This window comes from Myiozetetes cayanensis, unplaced genomic scaffold, assembly GCF_022539395.1.
Source record: "Myiozetetes cayanensis isolate MyiCay16 unplaced genomic scaffold, myiCay2020 scf2-11, whole genome shotgun sequence".
NCBI classification, from domain to species: domain Eukaryota; kingdom Metazoa; phylum Chordata; class Aves; order Passeriformes; family Tyrannidae; genus Myiozetetes; species Myiozetetes cayanensis.
In genome coordinates, this window is record NW_026087411.1 from 59600019 (window position 1) to 59617969 (window position 17951).

At 35.4% G+C, this 17951-nt stretch overlaps 1 protein-coding gene across 3 annotated transcripts in view; it reads right to left on the reverse strand.

Moving 5' to 3' along the window:
- Positions 1-15716, reverse strand: part of AKAP7 (A-kinase anchoring protein 7) — an 80371-nt gene extending 64655 nt beyond the window's left edge. For all 3 annotated transcript variants that reach the window (XR_007629113.1, XM_050316671.1, XM_050316670.1), the window contains exons 1-4: positions 15578-15716; positions 14106-14251; positions 9217-9353; positions 5171-5325 (exon numbers count right to left, since the gene is read on the reverse strand). Coding sequence is in view for 2 of the 3 variants with exons in the window: in XM_050316671.1 (XP_050172628.1) it covers positions 5171-5325; positions 9217-9353; positions 14106-14251; positions 15578-15626 (487 nt within the window). In the remaining variant the exon portion in view is untranslated. The remainder of the gene's footprint in view (positions 1-5170; positions 5326-9216; positions 9354-14105; positions 14252-15577) is intronic.
- Positions 15717-17951: the final 2235 nt, after the last annotated feature.

Below are 17951 nucleotides of genomic sequence, written 5' to 3' on the forward strand. Positions count from 1 at the left end.
TTATGTCTGTTGGAACCAGTCCTTTATGTAAGTAAGTACTATCAGCAGTAAGGTGTCTTGGCTCTTGTAATGAAATCAACAAAAGAATCCTTAGGATTTTTTTCTGCCAGTTATATTAAACACAGAATACAGCATGTATGTATTTGATGACATAATAATATTCTTGAGACTGCAGAACACTTCCAATTTTGGAGCATGCTTCTCTTCTTGCTGTGGATGAATCAAGTTTCTACACAGTCCAGTAAAGTTCTGCTATACACATTATTAGGAACTATAACTAACAGCACATGGATGAGAAGAAAACCTGTCACAGCAGTACATTTTCAATACAACTGTTAGCAATTTGGACTAGCAGCTTTTTGTTCACTTTGTACAAGTCAATTGTTTTAATGGAAAACTACAATAGCTTTGAGTTCCCAATTTTTTCATCATGTGAAATAACTTAAGAATAACTGGGAAGAGGCAAAATTCATTTATCTTAGCTTCAGCCATCTATAACTAAAGTGAACTAAATTAATTCAATTAAACTATTTCCCTGGGCTGTCTGAAGTCCAAGCAATGTAATTCACCCTAAATGTGCAGTTTTGTAATCTTAAAGGAAGCTCATGAAGTACCACCCTTGTCAAAATACACCGTTCCTCCCCAGCCCCCTGCCTGCCACTGTTCCTGTCTTTTGTGCTGACAATCATGTAGCAATGCAGTAAACTGCATTGGGAAAGTGGACAGGTTAAAAATTAGCTGGCAAAGGTAAAAATGTTGATTTAACCACAGTTGAATTCACCGTGTGGCTGCACAGTTCCTCAGCAAAACAGAAGGGGTCAGTCAGATTGCTTTGGTATGGTGGCAGTGTAAGCTTATGCTCGAGGAAAGCTGTAATGTACCTAGAGAAGAAGAGGGGCAGTATGACTCACTTTCCATTTCTCTCTCTATTGTGGACTGTTGGGAAATCAATTTATTGAGATAGGACTAGATGTCATTCATATAGAACTAAAGTTCAATGAAATTACTAAGGTGTACTGCATGCCAGTTTAGTACAGTCCTAACTCTATTAAAATATTCAAGTCAGCAAATCAACATTTCATAAAAGCAAAGGACCAAAAGCAAATTAAATATTTATATGTATAAACAGAAGAGTAACTTTTCTGGTCATGAAATACAAGCTCCCTCTCATGGTCAGACAATAACATGCATCATTAATCCATAAAATCAAAATCTGCAAATCCTGCAGATAAAAACATGGTTCAATTATCCACTTCTGTCAGCTTCAAATAGCATTTACAATATAATTATCAAAATTATTATTGAAGCCTAACAATTCATTACTTTTTCCAAATTCACTTAGTACTTGTGCTGGTTTTAGCTGGGGTAAAGTTAATTTTCTTCACAGTAGCTAGTGTGGGACTGTGTTTCGGATTTGTGCTGAACACAGGGTTGATAACACAGGGATATTTCAGTTACTGCTGAGCAGCACCTACACAGAGACAAGGCCTTTTCTGCTTCTCACCCCATCTCAGCACAAGGAGCTGGGAGGGGACACAGCCAGGGCAGCTGACCCCAGCTGAACAACAGAATATTCCATACCATATGACATCATACTCAGCATGGGGAAAGAAGGAGGAAGGGGGGACATTCAGAGGAATAGCATTTGTCTTCCCAAGTCACCATAATGCATGACAGAGCCCTGCTTTCCTGGGGATGGCTGAACACCTGCCTGTACATGGGAAGTGGTGAATTAATTCCTTGGTTTATTGCTTGAGTATGTGGCTTTTGCTTTACCTACTAAACTGTCTTTATCTCAACCCACGAATTTTCTCACTTTTACTATTCAGATTCTCTCCCCCATCCCACCGGGGGAGCATGAGCAAGTGGCTGTGTGTGGCTTAGCTGACAGCTAGAATCAAACCACAACAGTCCTTCAAATATTCTGTAGCGTAGGAAAGCACTAAATTAAGGAAATAAAGAATTTTTTAAAAAGCCCTGTAAGAGTATATATCACTGATAGCTCAGGATTTCTAAAGAGACTTGGATAAAGAGTGACTAAAATACTCCTTAAACTTCTGTCAGTACACTTTAGCACTATTACTGTTAGGTATTTAAATTATGCTAATGTCTTTTAACTCATATTAGCTCTCCTTTTCCTGGACTTTTGTCTCTGGCAAACTTAGATTTACTTTGGAATTAGCAGACATGCTCTTACCACATTCAGATATTATTACTACTGAACAATTTCCCATATAATTTATGGAACTAAATGGGCTCCTACAAGCAGCTAATTTAACTTAATGTATTTTCTATTGCCTGTGTTATCAGTATTTCTCCTTCAACATTCATGTATAACACAAAATAATGTATGAAGTCAAAATTCACCTTAGAGCATAGCAGAAACTATACATAATCTTTAAGTAGCAAAACAGTAATTCTTTAACAAACTAAACTGAAGTTTTATAAAAAATCAAACCAGATGCATAAGTGATCTCTTTTTACTGTTCTGTGATCAACAACAGAATGATTAGCATCCTGCAGGCAATGCTGTTTTTTTCTTTCTTTCTTTCTGCCAGTATCAGCTTTAAAATAGCAGTTTTCAAGGGACACAAGTTATAACACAGGCAAGCTGGACTACGAACCAGAATAAACTTGTGACAGGTAATTCTGTAAAACATATACAGCCTCTTCACACAGAGTCTGACAATAGCAGCCCAGAGTTTCCAATATTCTCTCTTATAGCCTTCTCTCTAAAATTGTGTATTCAGGTTACTATCCACAGAACAGAAATGCTTTGACATACAGCCTGTTTTGAATTAATATATGAAATGTATTAAAGAGAAACTCTATGGCACATTTCTGCTAATATGATTCTTTACATTAGAAGGTATATTTATGTGTCAAGTACAGCCCAGAAAGTATGTGGTCTTTTCAGCAGAAGGCAACACCTGCAGTAGGTTTGGCCCTTAGAGAGTTGTCTGCTAATGTTTCGTAAACATTGCATGCAAATTAAACTGTCTTGCAATTAGCTCAGTACCTGTACTCTTGCATTAAAGGAATTACATATGTGATATGCTTGGAGGAGGGGGAGAATCCCAAGAACACTCTTGTTTACCTCATCGGTTCTGAGGAGTTCACATGGATTTTTTTGTTTAGTATTATTTCATATTCCAAACTGCACTGCCCTGAAGGACATCTGTGTATTAATAAATTACTTATTTTGATCATTATTTTTACATAAAATTCTTTGCAATCTAATATAATAAAGACGTACATAGAAGCAACTTAATGTACTAATTTTTTTCTTAGTCATACCTGGCCTTTCCACTGATTTCATATGTAATTGAAATATACTTGTTCAGTGTTACATAATTACAGAGCTAAATTACTTTTTTTCTGGCACAACCATCAATACAAAAACTGAATTTACTTTCATGAATTATAGGTTACCTCTAGAGAAGGAATATTAGCATTTCAAGAAGGCACAAAAAGATACTCTGAAATCAGTAGCAATTCAAAAGTTACATTTATGACAATCTCCAAGAAATGTTAAAAGTGAAGTCATACATGTTAAACATTTTCATTGATTTTAACATTTTATTCTGGTAAAGTTCATCTCCATACCCTGTTTCTGAACTAAATTCAGATAAAACAAACATCACTATATAAGTGTACACACAGAAGAACAGGCCTAAAGTCAAGAAACTATCCATTATGTTGGAAAATGTAAGCACTGATGTAAGAAACATTTTTAATAAACAGAAGTATTAGGAGAAAGTAATAAAATACAGATGTAGTTCTAATATAAGCAAAGAAAGCTTATACAAAGAAGCTCACCAGTGAGTATCAGTAGTTATGCTTCACTAAGAAAACACAGGTTTGCTTGTTTGCTAAATTCAACTGTACTGTGAATTTGTCTACTAGGAAGGTTTGTCAAACTGAAAAACAAAGGTCAACCTCTGATCTCATCTCTACATGTCTAATTCTGACCAAAACCTGGTTCACTAATCTGTGTCAAAAATCACTCACAACAAATTCCTTCATTTTCTATAGTTAAAAAAGTATTTGGCTCTCCATGTTTACCAACTTAATTAATTTTGAAGTTCTTAACTATTAACTTCTCAAAATCAAAGGTTACTGTCACTAACAGAAACCATTCACCTACTCTCACAAGAGGTACTGAAAGGGAATACAGTTTATTAATTATGTAACTGTTTATAAAACAGGACAGATACCATTCTGTCACCTTTGAAAGAAATCTAAACACAAAGACAAGGATGAGGAAGCGTATAATACAATAACTGAAGAAATACTTGGTAGATTCAATCTTTTAAGTAAGCATGGGATTAATTGACCACTGAAGCCTCTCTGGAACTGTAAGAACTGTTCAGTTTCTACCATACTGAACACTAGAAATATTTCCATATCAAGCACTGCATAAAATAATAAAGCATTGCCCAATAACAGCAGAAGCAATTTGGTAAGCTGAAACTTTGAACTTTACTTTAAAATGTAAGTTAAAAAATACTCAATCTTTTCCAAAGGCACTTCAGAAATAACTAATGAATTGCTACAGAAAACACTGTATTAATAAATACTTTTTTCATTTTTCCTCTGCATTGGACTGCAAAGAGGTAGTGCCACAGCAGCAGTCTTTGCTACTCTGCAAAATGTCCTATATGGGTTATTGCACTATTAAAAAATGGTGTGACCTCACATTCCTCAGAGCACAAAAGATAATTCATCAATACTGAAAAACTCTTTTAAGGAGTCTTTCCAAGGAATAGTTGGAATTGCCGGGATAGTTTTAAAGGACACCAATGAATTACAGACAGTACTGTTCTCTGAGAATTTTTATTAAATATCTGTAAACAGCATTGTTTAAGTATAGACTCATAAGCAGATAAAAAAATTGGGCAAAAACAAGGTAGCATGGAGTCTTTGCATTCCATCTACAAATCTGTACCATGGTTTTTACATATACTAAATAAAAAGATATCAGAGAACAGTACTGTCTGCAATTCATTGGTATTCTTTTGAACTAAGCCAAGTATGCCACAAAATTCATTATATAGCCTTTATCATTGTAAAATTATTACTGACTACATTAGAACCAACTTGTCTTTGTGCTCCATTCTCATTTATCTAAAAGTCTTTAAAGCATTTAAACTAAATTGAGAAATTGTACCTGCTATTTCCATAAGTATAGTTGTATTTTCTGCCAACTTCACAAATCCAACTTGATTTTTGAAGTGATCAATTCCTTGAAAAGACAAATGCACTCTTTTTCCTCTCAGGAGATCTTCTACAAAAACCTTGCTGTCTGAAAGAGCATCAACTGCTCTGTCAAGAGGAAAGAAAATACCTATGTCAAATATATTTATATTGTTAACATTGCTATTAATCATCATATCAAAAAATGTAACAAAGTTTTTTTTAATATGAATTTATTTTCTAAGGGACTCACAAGGATCATCAAGTCCAACCCTTAAGTGAATGGTCCATATGAGGATCAAACCTGTGACCAGTGACACTACATAAATAATGATAAAATTATAAGGAAACTACAATTAAGCTAGTTGAGAACTGTACTATCTAAATTTATGCTTAATTTCTGTAAGAATTGAGGCATGCCCACAATAACTAAAGTAACAGGTACAAGCCTGGTAACCTTTTAATAATCATTTTAATTAGCCACATCAAGTGTATGTACAATTACATAATTACATGAAATAATTGTTTTGACCTGAACTAGACACAAGTCAAATGCTAAACAAGAAACACATACACATTCTTAGTATTTTCTAAGAGATCCCTCACATGCTCACAGTTTTTAACTCTACTCAACAAAACTGAATTCAATCTTTTCCCTAAACCGATGCAGACTTTATAAACGCTAGATGGCAGTAGTACGTTTAAAATGCTCAAATGAGGTAATCTTACTTTTTCTGTCCTAGTTGGATGAAAGCCATAATCATGATTTCTACAGTAGGTTACATTATATTATTTAAGCCTGTACAGTTACAAGCAGCTTTACACATGTTTTCATTGTGTTTAACAAGATGGACTCTCGATGAGAACTATGCATTAACTGAAACCTAGGACAGGTTAAGAAAGACATTGAGGTTGCTTACATGAGAAAATATCCTTGATTGATAAGAGTCCTCCTGTGGTCTTTTTACAGAGCTTTAATCTACAGTCTAGAAGCATTTTAGCTCCTGTATAACCACTTTAAACAACGATGCCATTACTTGTTCCTTGGCAATGATATTTTACCTTGAGCATAGTCTCTGTCACTTACCTACCTTTTATCACTGTCAGACAAGCCTGTTCCTGCGTCTTTCCTATGTACTATATTTCAAGACCTTTCCAAAACACCATCTAATACTGGTTAAGCCTGTCAGATTATTGCACACATAATCACGTATAGATTTATTTAACAACATGAAGCTGAAGAACAGATATTTCAAATACAAAGCTTGCAGTGGGCTTTCAAGCTGTGAATCATGCACATATCTAAAACCCATCTCTAGATTTTGTACATATAAGAACTGGTACACAAAGAGTCACGGAAAGCTCTGTTCCTCAGCTCAACGAAGATTTATATTTCCATACTGTAGGGCTGGCTGCTGAATTCACTGACGAGCTCAAGCTCTATGAAAGATCCATTCAAACAGTGCACTATGTTTTCAGTATAGCATTGTGACACTGAAGATATAGTTCTACTTTTTCTCTTATATACAATCTTGCAAATGCTAAAATATTTGGAAAAATTTTGGAAAAATAGTTGTCATCTCACTCTAACTATCTTGGGTTTTGTATTCTATCAATCACTTGATAATGTCTAACAATTGCTTTGTAAGAATAATGCAAAAGGAGAAACAGTTCCACTGAAGTCAACAGCAAAAAAACACAACAGTGTTATTTTCTTGTTATTCCATACCAAGTAGTAGTATTTACAATGCCAACTAGTAGTTACACTCAGTGCAACTGACCCACAGAGATATCAGAAAGTTACAGGTATTTTGACTCAAAGTGGGTAAAGGAAATAAAGAAAATAATTAAACAGCATATTACCAGTAAATACAAACTAGAATTATAGGAGCAGTGCTTGTTTTCTTTCTGTATTGTTGTAATTTAAATATTATAGCACCTAAAATTCATGTAGTTTCTTTTTAGAAATTTCTGAGTTGTTAATTTTGATTACTTGATAGAGAAAGCAATCTGGCAAAAAAAGCCAAATTGAATTATTTCAGCTCTCTTATTTGTAAAGAAAAGGTGAGATTTACACCGTGTTTGACAGAAAACAAGCAAGAAAACTTGGCATGATAATCTCATATTTACTGCAAAGGCAGGCATCCTGATTTCTAGCACCTGACTATATAAACAGTTAGCATGGATTAGAACTCCTATGCTTAAAGGGAGTGTTGTCATGACTCTTGCTTGCTTGCTTTCTGTCTAGCTTCAAAATCTGACATTCTTGATTTCATACAGTCCTACAAAAAGAGATGTAAAGTGTATTCATGAAGGCTAGACTGCAGTCAATCATTAGGAAGCTTGCATGGGAACTGCAGGTCTGGATTCCCTTAGAAAGAGCGGCCTAGAATACAGATATTCCATTTTCAGGGTGAAAGCTGTATGTACTAAAATACCATACAAAGGGCTTTGTGCCGAATTGAATGTTATGTTTAGCACATTCTTATCACGCATTTTGACTTCAAATAGCATTCAACACATTTCATTTCTGTATAGACAGAGGCACTATTGTGCAAACACAGTTGAAAAACTGTAGATATCTAAGTAACTTAATGGATCCAAACCTAAGGATCTGTGAACTCTGAGATGCCCGGTTGACTAGCTGCACTTTGTTTGAGAGATTATTTTCCCTCTACATTACACACAAGTTCTTTTGCCAGGTTGGATCTTGGTTTCTTTCCATTAACCTGGTATCAAAAATTGGTGGCACAAAGAAAGCAAAAGTCAGCTTTTTACTCTTTGAGTTCTCCCAAAAGATTAGACAAAAACCCTCAGTTATGATAATAAAAATAAATTGCGTATAAAAGAACATGCAATCTGCAATACCTGAGGATAGCTGAGCTAGAAACCTATAGGAGGCATCTGGCCAGGGAAGGGGTGAATCTCTTTGGAAGCTGCTGCTGACTAGAGGACAGTCCTTAGTGCCTGGACTGTAGAGTTCTGCTAGGAGAGGCAGAGAAGAACTCTGTAAGTCAGTACTTCAATGGCAGTCAGACAGTGAAAGCTGAGAAGGAGCTCAAAGAGTAGCAGAAGATAGAGTTTGAAAATATTTGTTTTGGTATACAGTTCTGGGCTCTAAAAAGTACTTGTGAGGAGGCATACTTGCCTTTGAGATAAGTTTTCGCATTCCCTTTTTAAAAAGTTCATACATCAAACTCTTTCAAAATAAAATCTCACACAAACAGTTGGTGGTTGTTCTCACTGATTTTCAGGTGCTATCACAGTTTGCTCATGAACCAGGCAGGAGGAAGCTTGTGTGCTTCCTTCTGGAAACAAAAGGTATGTGGAGAGGAGAGGGAATCCATCAGATCTAGTATCCTTTGCTTGCCTTTCTATTCTCTGTTCCTGGGTGTTTCTCTCCCTTTACATCAGACTGTTGGGGATGAAGATGCTGACAGATTTGCATCTTCACAGGAGAGGTAGGAGAGTAGAGGCCTCAAGGATATCGCATTCAAGGAAACAAGCATGAAAAACAAGTAGGATAACTGATTTTGATATACTAATCTTTCATTATTTCAGGTGTGTCAAATGTTTTTAGCCAGAATACTCCTACTTATTGTAAGCATGCCTTTGACTTCTAAATGGCCCCCACATTCTATTTTGGATTTTCACTTCCTTATGAGTAATCTGCACTTCAACAGATTTTTAATTCCCATGTTAGTGTGTTCAGTGTCCCCTGTATCAATTAAAATAATTTCTTTAGCTTACATGGAATTTGTGCATGCCGAGTTCAGCACACAGTAAGAAAAATGCAAACTTTGTTCAGGGTCCATGACATACCATAAGTTCTGAAAATGGCTAATATTAAGATCAGCATTTTAAACCCAACATGAATTAAATGTTCAATAACCCTGTAATTTAGGGTTGCGTTTTGAAAAAAAAAAAAAAAAAAAAAGCATCAGTTAACCTTTCTAGTCATTTTATGAACACATCCAGAAAAAATACTAATATATACTTAATTTAACACTAAATACCTACGTGCTAATTTCGTCTTCATTGGATAAATGCATCACTAACATGGTGACATGCAACGAGCCAGAGCGAACCATTGCTTTGGAAAGCCTTTGATCCTTTTGTACTATTGCATCTTGGACAGCCTGAATACTGACAGTAATCTGGGAAGAAAGACAGAAACAACAGTTAGCCACTATAATTACTGTATCCCATCATGCAAGTGAACAAGAAAACAGACAAACTGAAACCAAACGTTTATGTAAAAACCATTCTAGCAGAAGAAAGTTTTATCCTCTGACAAAGATGTGCCAATTGACCTGAGTGAGCCCCAGCTGGGCACGAATAGAGGGACTGGACACTGCCCATCACATCTTAATAGGAGTTTCCTTCTGTAAGTATGATAAATTACTGAAGGAGATTAAGATTATCCAGTTTTACACTGCCAGAAAACCAACAAAAAGCTTCTTCAAGGAATTTCTCTGCCCACTTTGCTAAACTTGTGTGTTGACATGTGCAGAAAAGTGACTGGAAAAACAAAGAGATCTTTGCAGGATCAGGCATAGCATATACAAAAAAGGAATATTCAGTAAATGCCTTGTAGCGATATCCGATTTGCAATTCTGATTATACTGTCCAATAACTGATATAATTTATATACTCTTCAAACACATTTTAACAAATTTCCATACAAAATGTATTCAGCTCTAACACCGTCAGTCTTTCTCTTTAAAATGGCAATTACATTTTCTTCAGTGAAAATTATTTATATGGTTATATATACTCTATAAATTGTATCCAAAATATTTACTGTGCTTGACATTATGCTAGTTGTATTGTAATGATTTAAAAAACAAAATACCAAAACCCTGCAACAATTCTTGAAAATGTTAGTGAAAATTAAATCAAATCCAATAATATTGACCATCTAACAAAATGAGTTATTTCTTAAAGCACAGTAAGCAAAGACATTACAGACAAATCAATTTTGGTGTATAAAGTCTAAAACAAGCATGTAGAAAACTTCCATTTGATTTTTTTGTTGTTTATTTATTAGAAACCAGGTGTTGTTTATTTATCAGAAATCTTTATTTATAAGATACAAATGTACTGTACATGCTGACTTCTATAAAATTAGCACAAGTAGCTCTCAGGTTAAATATAAAAGAAAAAGGCTTAGATATTTTGGTAGCTCTGTTGATTGTAAGGAACACGTAAATTTCCTGGAAAAAAACCACAATCTAATGGAAAAAACCCACAATGTAATGGAAGTGTTCAGTATTTTTCTGACCTAATTTCTTAAGATGAGTTTTGCCATGCAGGAGTTTTTACCTAATGTGCATTAGATACCTAGTAGTGTAATAAAAATATAACTAAATTATAACTCAAAGAAACCAATGCCAGGGAGGGTAGGGTAGAGGAGAGAACATAAAAGCTACTTGCCAGAAAAGGTGATATGGCATCTACAAAACCACAAGTGTCTTAGATAGTGTAAGACATACGAAGAAAATTCCACCAACATTTTATCATAAATCGTATTTTAATATGACAATCTTCCTTCATATGTCAGAATTGACCTTATCCTGGATAAACAGCACTTTTATTGTCTCAGATATAGGAGAAATTTAACCAACATTTAGGCAAAGAACTGATAAGTGGAATCCCCACTAATTATGATGTAATGACTGAATAATTATTTCAGTTTATAAAGTAAATTCAAAAACTAAATAGACTATGGTATTAATTACACTTTTATTCCATTTTCAACTATTGCTTCTAAATTTCATTTGCTCCTGTGAGCTGGCAAAGGAAAAAATACAGAAGACAGATATGGAATTGCGTTCTCATAGCAGTAAAAACCATCCTAGCTCTGAAAGAGAACAGTGTTATTCAGCATTTAGATTAGCAGCCAATACCCCACCATCCCCTTATCCATATAGTTTCCTTCAGTAGTATTTCCAGGTCATTTCCTACTCTTGTCCTAAACTACCTGCAGCTCCCTCAATATAGTTCAGTTCTGGCCTGGGCAAGAAGCAACTCATTCTGGCTCATCTCCATCTACAAGGGGTTGACTGACTGACAAACATGCAGAGACTCATTTGTCAGCTGGCAGGTCTAGAACAACAGGCAATTGCCACACACACACTAGAGTCTTCCACACAAGCATGTTCTTTCAAGGCTTGCTCTTTTATACAAGCACCAATTGCACAAAACACTGTAGGAAATCAGTACCTCTGAGATATCAACTTTTCTGTCCAAAATTGGACAACAGGTTGAAAACCCATAGCAGGCTCAAAACCCATAAAAACTCAGTGGACAGGCTCACACCTATATAAACTCCATTAGGAGACCAAGCTAAAAACCTAATGAATAACGTGGCTTTGGAACAGGGTTAAGTCCAAAGATGGCCAGTCAGCAGTTCCAGAGAGAAGCTATTTCTGAACCTATGAAGAAAGTATGAAAAAACTTGCCTTTTGGATACAGGTAAAATAAAAAGAATACTGAGTATGTTCTCTCTCTCTGGCTGAGTGACAATGCTCTACATAATCAACACTATTATGAAAGAAAAAAAATCAAGTACATTTTTACGAATTTCAGAAATTTCTTTTTAAGGTGTTTTCTCAGAAGTTATCTGATCAGAATGTAACACAACAGATGCGCCATCACAATGCATATTATAACTTCAGATTTGTTTTGTTTTCTCCAATAAATCTAAGGTGCAATTAACATTTGAGTGTACTGAATAAAATTAAGCAAATTAGGACTCTTCCAATGCTGTTATGACCTACTGCATAAATAAAAACTTTAAATTGCTATTAAACATTACCTTACAAAGTTTTATGTTACATTTCAACTACTATCATGCTGACTGTTTTTACTTCAGATTTCCTAACTTAATTAAAAGAAATGTTTGAAGGTAGATTATATCAGTTCCCCCCCAGAATTTTTTTTTTAAATGCTCAATAAAAAGGCCTCAAATACTGATTTCAAAGTCCCCTCTCCCATTACTTAAAATATGTTATTCTGAAGACTGATAGAATAACACAGTTTTGCTTAGTGCAGGGATGCTACTAATAAGTAAATATAAAGACTCTGAGTTTTAAAGATTTAACAGATCAATTATAATTATAATCAAGACTGGAGAACCTGGGAAGGCTAACCTACCAAGTGATAACACACCATGTAAGTCATGACTTAAAAAAAACCCAAACCAACAAACGAACAGAAAAAGATACAACGATCATCATCCATTTAACTATTTTTGCACAAGTAATAATGCAAAGTTCAATATAAATTCAAAATTAATGGAACAACACCTTTTATTTCTGAAGATTCAAAACATAATTAAATTAAAACAAGGAAACTGTTCAATTTCCAAGAGTAACAGTTCATTAAATGTTTCAGAAATATCCTTTATTACAAAATATCTCTCTGTGTAAAGCTTATATTACTACATAAAACATGAACGAAGAGTACTAATGCCTAAAATACTTCACTGGAACATAATCAGATCTTCAAAAAAATAAAGGTCTCCAATTACTAACTGAAATAACTACCAGCAATTGCCAGATTCCCTCTGGCTATCAAGGAACCAGGTGTCTAAATTTTGCTAATGTTGCCTATACAAATTTCAACGTGTATTTTTTACAACTCTACCTCTAAGGCAAGTATAAACAAAACCTTCTAGCAAAGTCCTGGAATTTCCAAATGCTCTGAGATTTAATTTAGAGAGTTGTTTCTTTACCTCTGTAAATGATACATGACTAAAATACATGACATATAAAAAAGCATGCACAGTTAAGACCTTTCCAATCAGCCCCTGAACATAATAACAATCATGAGCAGGAATTCTCAATTATCAGACTATATAACCCCTACATTATTCTTGCACTTGTTAAGTCATGGAACAGACAGAAAAGATTATTGCAGAATAATACGGTACAAAAGATATCCCACAATATTTGTATCAGGGTATCCTGAATCCTACAAACCCAGCCCTTACAATCTTTTCTTCACATAGTAAGTTTTGAAGAATCAAAGACTGCACTGTAATTTTCAAACCTACTTTGGTTTACTTTCATTTCATATTCTCTTAATCTTCTTTTACCTTCTTAAAGAACAGATAGTACAGATATAGGACAACTCAAAATTTACCCGAGATAACTCCTGATGTTAAAAAAAAAAAAAAGACAGCTAAATTTGTAAATGACGTTAAACTGCTGGGTTCAACTTTTTAAACATAATGCGCCTACTTTCCTTGTTTCAGGCACAAAAGGTATCAAAGACGTACCAGAGATAACACACAGCATATAAAAAAAATCATTCTCATTTACTGCCTAAATGAGATGACTTCGTGCTAACTGCAAGAAAATACATTTTCCTAAAGAGCTCTCTGCTCTTCTTGAATCCATTTGAACGACATCTCACTAAAACAATAGTTGTTTGAATTTTAACTAAGATGATCCATTTTACTGGAAAATATTAAGCCAGAAACTGCAACACTAAAGGAGCAATTGATCCAAATATAAGTTCCTATCTATAAGGAAAGCTAAAAATATTGCTAGAGACTTTCTTATTAAATTAAAAAGGAATGTTTCTCTTCCTTATTCTAAGTGAACAACAAAATCAGCAATACTGTAACAGTACAGAGGGGAACTTTCAGACAGCTTTAGTCAAGATAATGTGATATCCATAAGACTGACAAACAGAATAAAAATATTTCTATTTTTCATCTAGTCGTTTCCAGATAAGCAATTTTATTCACAAAAATATTACCTAAAGTTACCCTTTGAATAGGCTGCTAATGTTCCTTTAAAAATCCCTGAAAAAAATTATTTGGCGCAATATCAAACACTGTTGTTTTTATAAACAAAGTAATTCTGGTTATATCAAAGTAGTATAACAAAGAATATCACCTTTGGATTAGTAATTGGAAGAGAAATGAAATAATTTGGCTGATACTGTTTATTCTTTTTCTTCTTCCTCTCGATGCCTTCTTCAATTTCTCTTCCAATAGTCCTCTTCCTTTTCTTTTTAGTATTTATTTCAGAGGTTGCATGCACTGAAGAAAAAAAAATTACTTTCAGCATACAGACATATCAAAACAAAGACACTCTTAATATCACACCAACAGGAATTGTACCTCTGGAGCATCTCTTCCCACTCATCAAATCTGCCCATGCTCTGAACTGTCTGACTGGGATCCTACTCCAACCTGAATTAATGTAGTCCTACAAGTGGAATACCATACTTGAACTAACAGCCTACACCTCCAAGCAGGGCTTAGAAACTGCTAACAGACACACGTGGCTTCCAAACTACTGTTTCATTTAGTGAACGCACTCTGCACTGCAATAACCCTGCAAACTGTCTACACTTCAACTGTAGAGCCTTTACAGACCCTCTCCCATCACGTGGCCTGATACATACTCATAAGCTGGCAAGGCTGCAGGCATCCCCTGTCCAATTAGAGGCGTACTTCTAGCCCCATGCTGGGAATACACACATTGAAAGACAGCTCTTAAAAGCCATTACTTTAGAAGCTCATATACAGTAACGTAAATTGACATATGAAATGTCTTCATTCTGTGACTCATTGCTCCAAAGGATAACAAAAGGGTGAATTTTTAATATGCTCAAGTACTTGCAGGACTGAGTACTAGTAAGAAGGGCTCTGGACCTGTTTGCAGGGAGACTGTTCCATGTGCACAGCCCACTTGAATGTGCTGTATTGGGTCTGGTTGAGTTGGAGTTCATTTCCCCATAGCAGCCCTCACAGTGCTGTGCTTTGCATTGGCAGCTACAAGGGTGTTGATAACACACCAGTGTTTTGGCTACTGCTGAGCAGTGCTGGCATGGCACCAGCACTGTCTCAACATTGCTCCCCCCTTAAAAGAGGGCAAGACCCTGGGAGGGGACACAACCATGCCAGTTGACCCAAACTAACCAAAGGGATAATTCCATACCATATGACATCAGCTCAGATATAAAAGCTAAGAAAAGGAGGAGGAAGGCAAGGGCACTTGATATTTACAACATTTGCCTGCTGAGAAACCCCTTCATGTGCTGAAGCCCTGCTTCCCAGGAAGTAGCTGAACACCATTTGCTAATGGAAAGCAGAGAATAAACCTTGTTATTTTTCTCTTTGGTTGTGCATGCGCAAACTTTCACTTTTGCTTTAGGAAACTTATCGCCCTTATTGCAACCCATGAGTCCTTTTCCATCTTATTCTGTCTTGCCTATCTGGCAGGGAAGGAGTGACAGAACGGCTTGGTGGGCACCTGGCAACTAGCCAAGGTCAACCCTTCACACATGCCAACAGGCAGGACCAAGAACTGAGTGCATGACGTGTCTATACTTTCACATTACTTCTGTTTAATGTACTTACTAACACATTCATCTTCGATATCTGTGTCAAGAAATGGCATTTCTGCCATTAGAGAGTCTACTGAATTGGCAGCACAGGGCTCTTCTCTCTGTTGTGTCTTATTCTCCTTAAAGATTTTCTTTTGCTGTACATTTTCAAGCCCATCTGTAATATATTTAAAATAACACACTGAGTCTTATTTTTTAATATAAACATCTAAGAGACATTATACACAAGCAACATACCAAGTATACATTTCTCTAATTATCAGCAAATAAATATTGACATATAACCCCCCTTAAGGATCCTATTCTTCTTCCTTGTCAACAGATCAGTAAAAATACTTCAACATTTTCAGTGGAATAGCAAAAAAAGAGAGTTCAGCCTTCTATATTCTAATAACTTATGGTCTTATTTGGTTCCAAGTAAATGCATTTACGTGCAAAAAAAAAAAAAAAAAGGATGCTTATAACCAAGCATAAATAAAAAAAAAGTCTTCAGACAACACATAAAGTTCATTTTAGACAACATTAATGGCATATGAAACTCAGTGCAGACAAACATTGACAAATTAATTCCACTATAAACACACTGAAAATGAGACATGGAGAAGCAGCAAGGGAATCCTACCATTCCACATAAAACAAAGGGTTCTCAGCTGACTACAACACTCAGGAATGAGATGATTATTCTATTCCTGCATCTCCCACACAGTATAGAATGTTTTGGATAGCAATGGCCTGAACCTGTCATTCAAAGACTAACTTTCAGTATTTAAGTGAAAGATGGAACCAATATAAATCAAAACACATCTTTCAGGGAACAAGATACACATGAAGCTCTGTCTCAGAGTAATACCACAAAGAACAGAATAATCTCCACTAACAAGTTTTTTAAAAAGTCTTTTCCCCAAGAGTACCAGCTAAGCATGAGTCATTTCCCTATGTCTGCTTCATGTTTCTGCATCAGTAAACTCTAACATTGTCATATTAAGTTATATCTTAAAAAAAAGCAAACGTAAAATCTTCTCTAGCAGCAAACAATGTGCATATAACCAGGCACCCAGCAATACTCTTTTGGGACAACTCCACAATGGGATTACTGTAGTGGAAGAAGCCTTATGTCAGAATTGCAGTTTATCCCAGGTCAGCTCATTACTACAGACAACGCATTTTCAAAGCTCCTCTTATGACCAATGCAGATAGCCCAAATCTGGCCCAAGAGGAAAATTCAGAAGCAAAAGTGCATATTATGTTCTTTTGGCGTGCAAGGCTATACATGTATAAAATCAGCATTACAGATCCAATGTGGGTGATTATCACCCTGTGGAATTTTTCTGCACATATCACTTTACGCTAGGGAAGATAAGTAAAAGAACAACATGACTAAATGCTAATTCACTCCAGGCGTAGGGAGGTATTCTGGAGGTATTCCCTCCAGAAGTAGGGTGGTATAAATCACTTTGTGGTTGCAGTCTGACACCTATCTTTATCCCCGAGGCTACTCAAAGGAAACAAAGTATTTAGATTTGTTGCTTGTTTCCCCTGTAGACACTAAAGAATTATGCATAACAAATAGATGTTAAAACAATAATAAAATTATTACTTAACATTTAGATTAAAGTAAAGCTCAACCAAAACAGATTGTTGCTGCTAATCCACAAGCATGCAAAAACAACAACCCTGGATTTAAAGAGAGAGATCTCAAAGTGAAGGACAAGACAGAGGTGCATGAAACTGACAAACAAGTAGGTCAGTTGGCAACAACATTCAGAAACACAGAATCGTAACCAGCTGGGAACAAAGGGATTTGTTAAGGCAGTGTCAGCTACAGAACAAGGATTCACATGAATGTGAGGTGTGTGTATATTGCAAATTACAGGTTTCCTTTGCTCTGTCTGCTCAAAAAGCAACATACTTATGCCACTTTGAAAAATTCTACCTGTTCACAGTAGCAAAGGCACAGCTAGTTATTGACAATGCCCCTCCTCACATCAGTTAGCTGAACTGAACAGGCACTGTGTCTAAATTATACAGGTTGTGCCTCTAGCAAAAAAAGCCCCTCACTTTTTTAGAAATACTAATTAAAATTAAAATTAACATCAACAAAATTGAAGAATTGTGTTCTAGACACTAAAACAACCTGAAAAGAAAATTTTTCAAAACTCTTGACATGATGTTGATAACCTGAGACCTAGAGTAACAAAACAAGCTTCCACAGAAACTCCTTGACACTCAAGAAGTTACAGAATAAATTCTTTTTTCTTAATTGCATGCTTAATTATATTAGCCTGAATTTCATAGATGAACAGGTGTATACATTATTCCCGTATTTGTATTTGTTTAAGTGGCTGATCATCCTCATCAGCATTTGTCATGTGTTCCAGCAGAAAAAA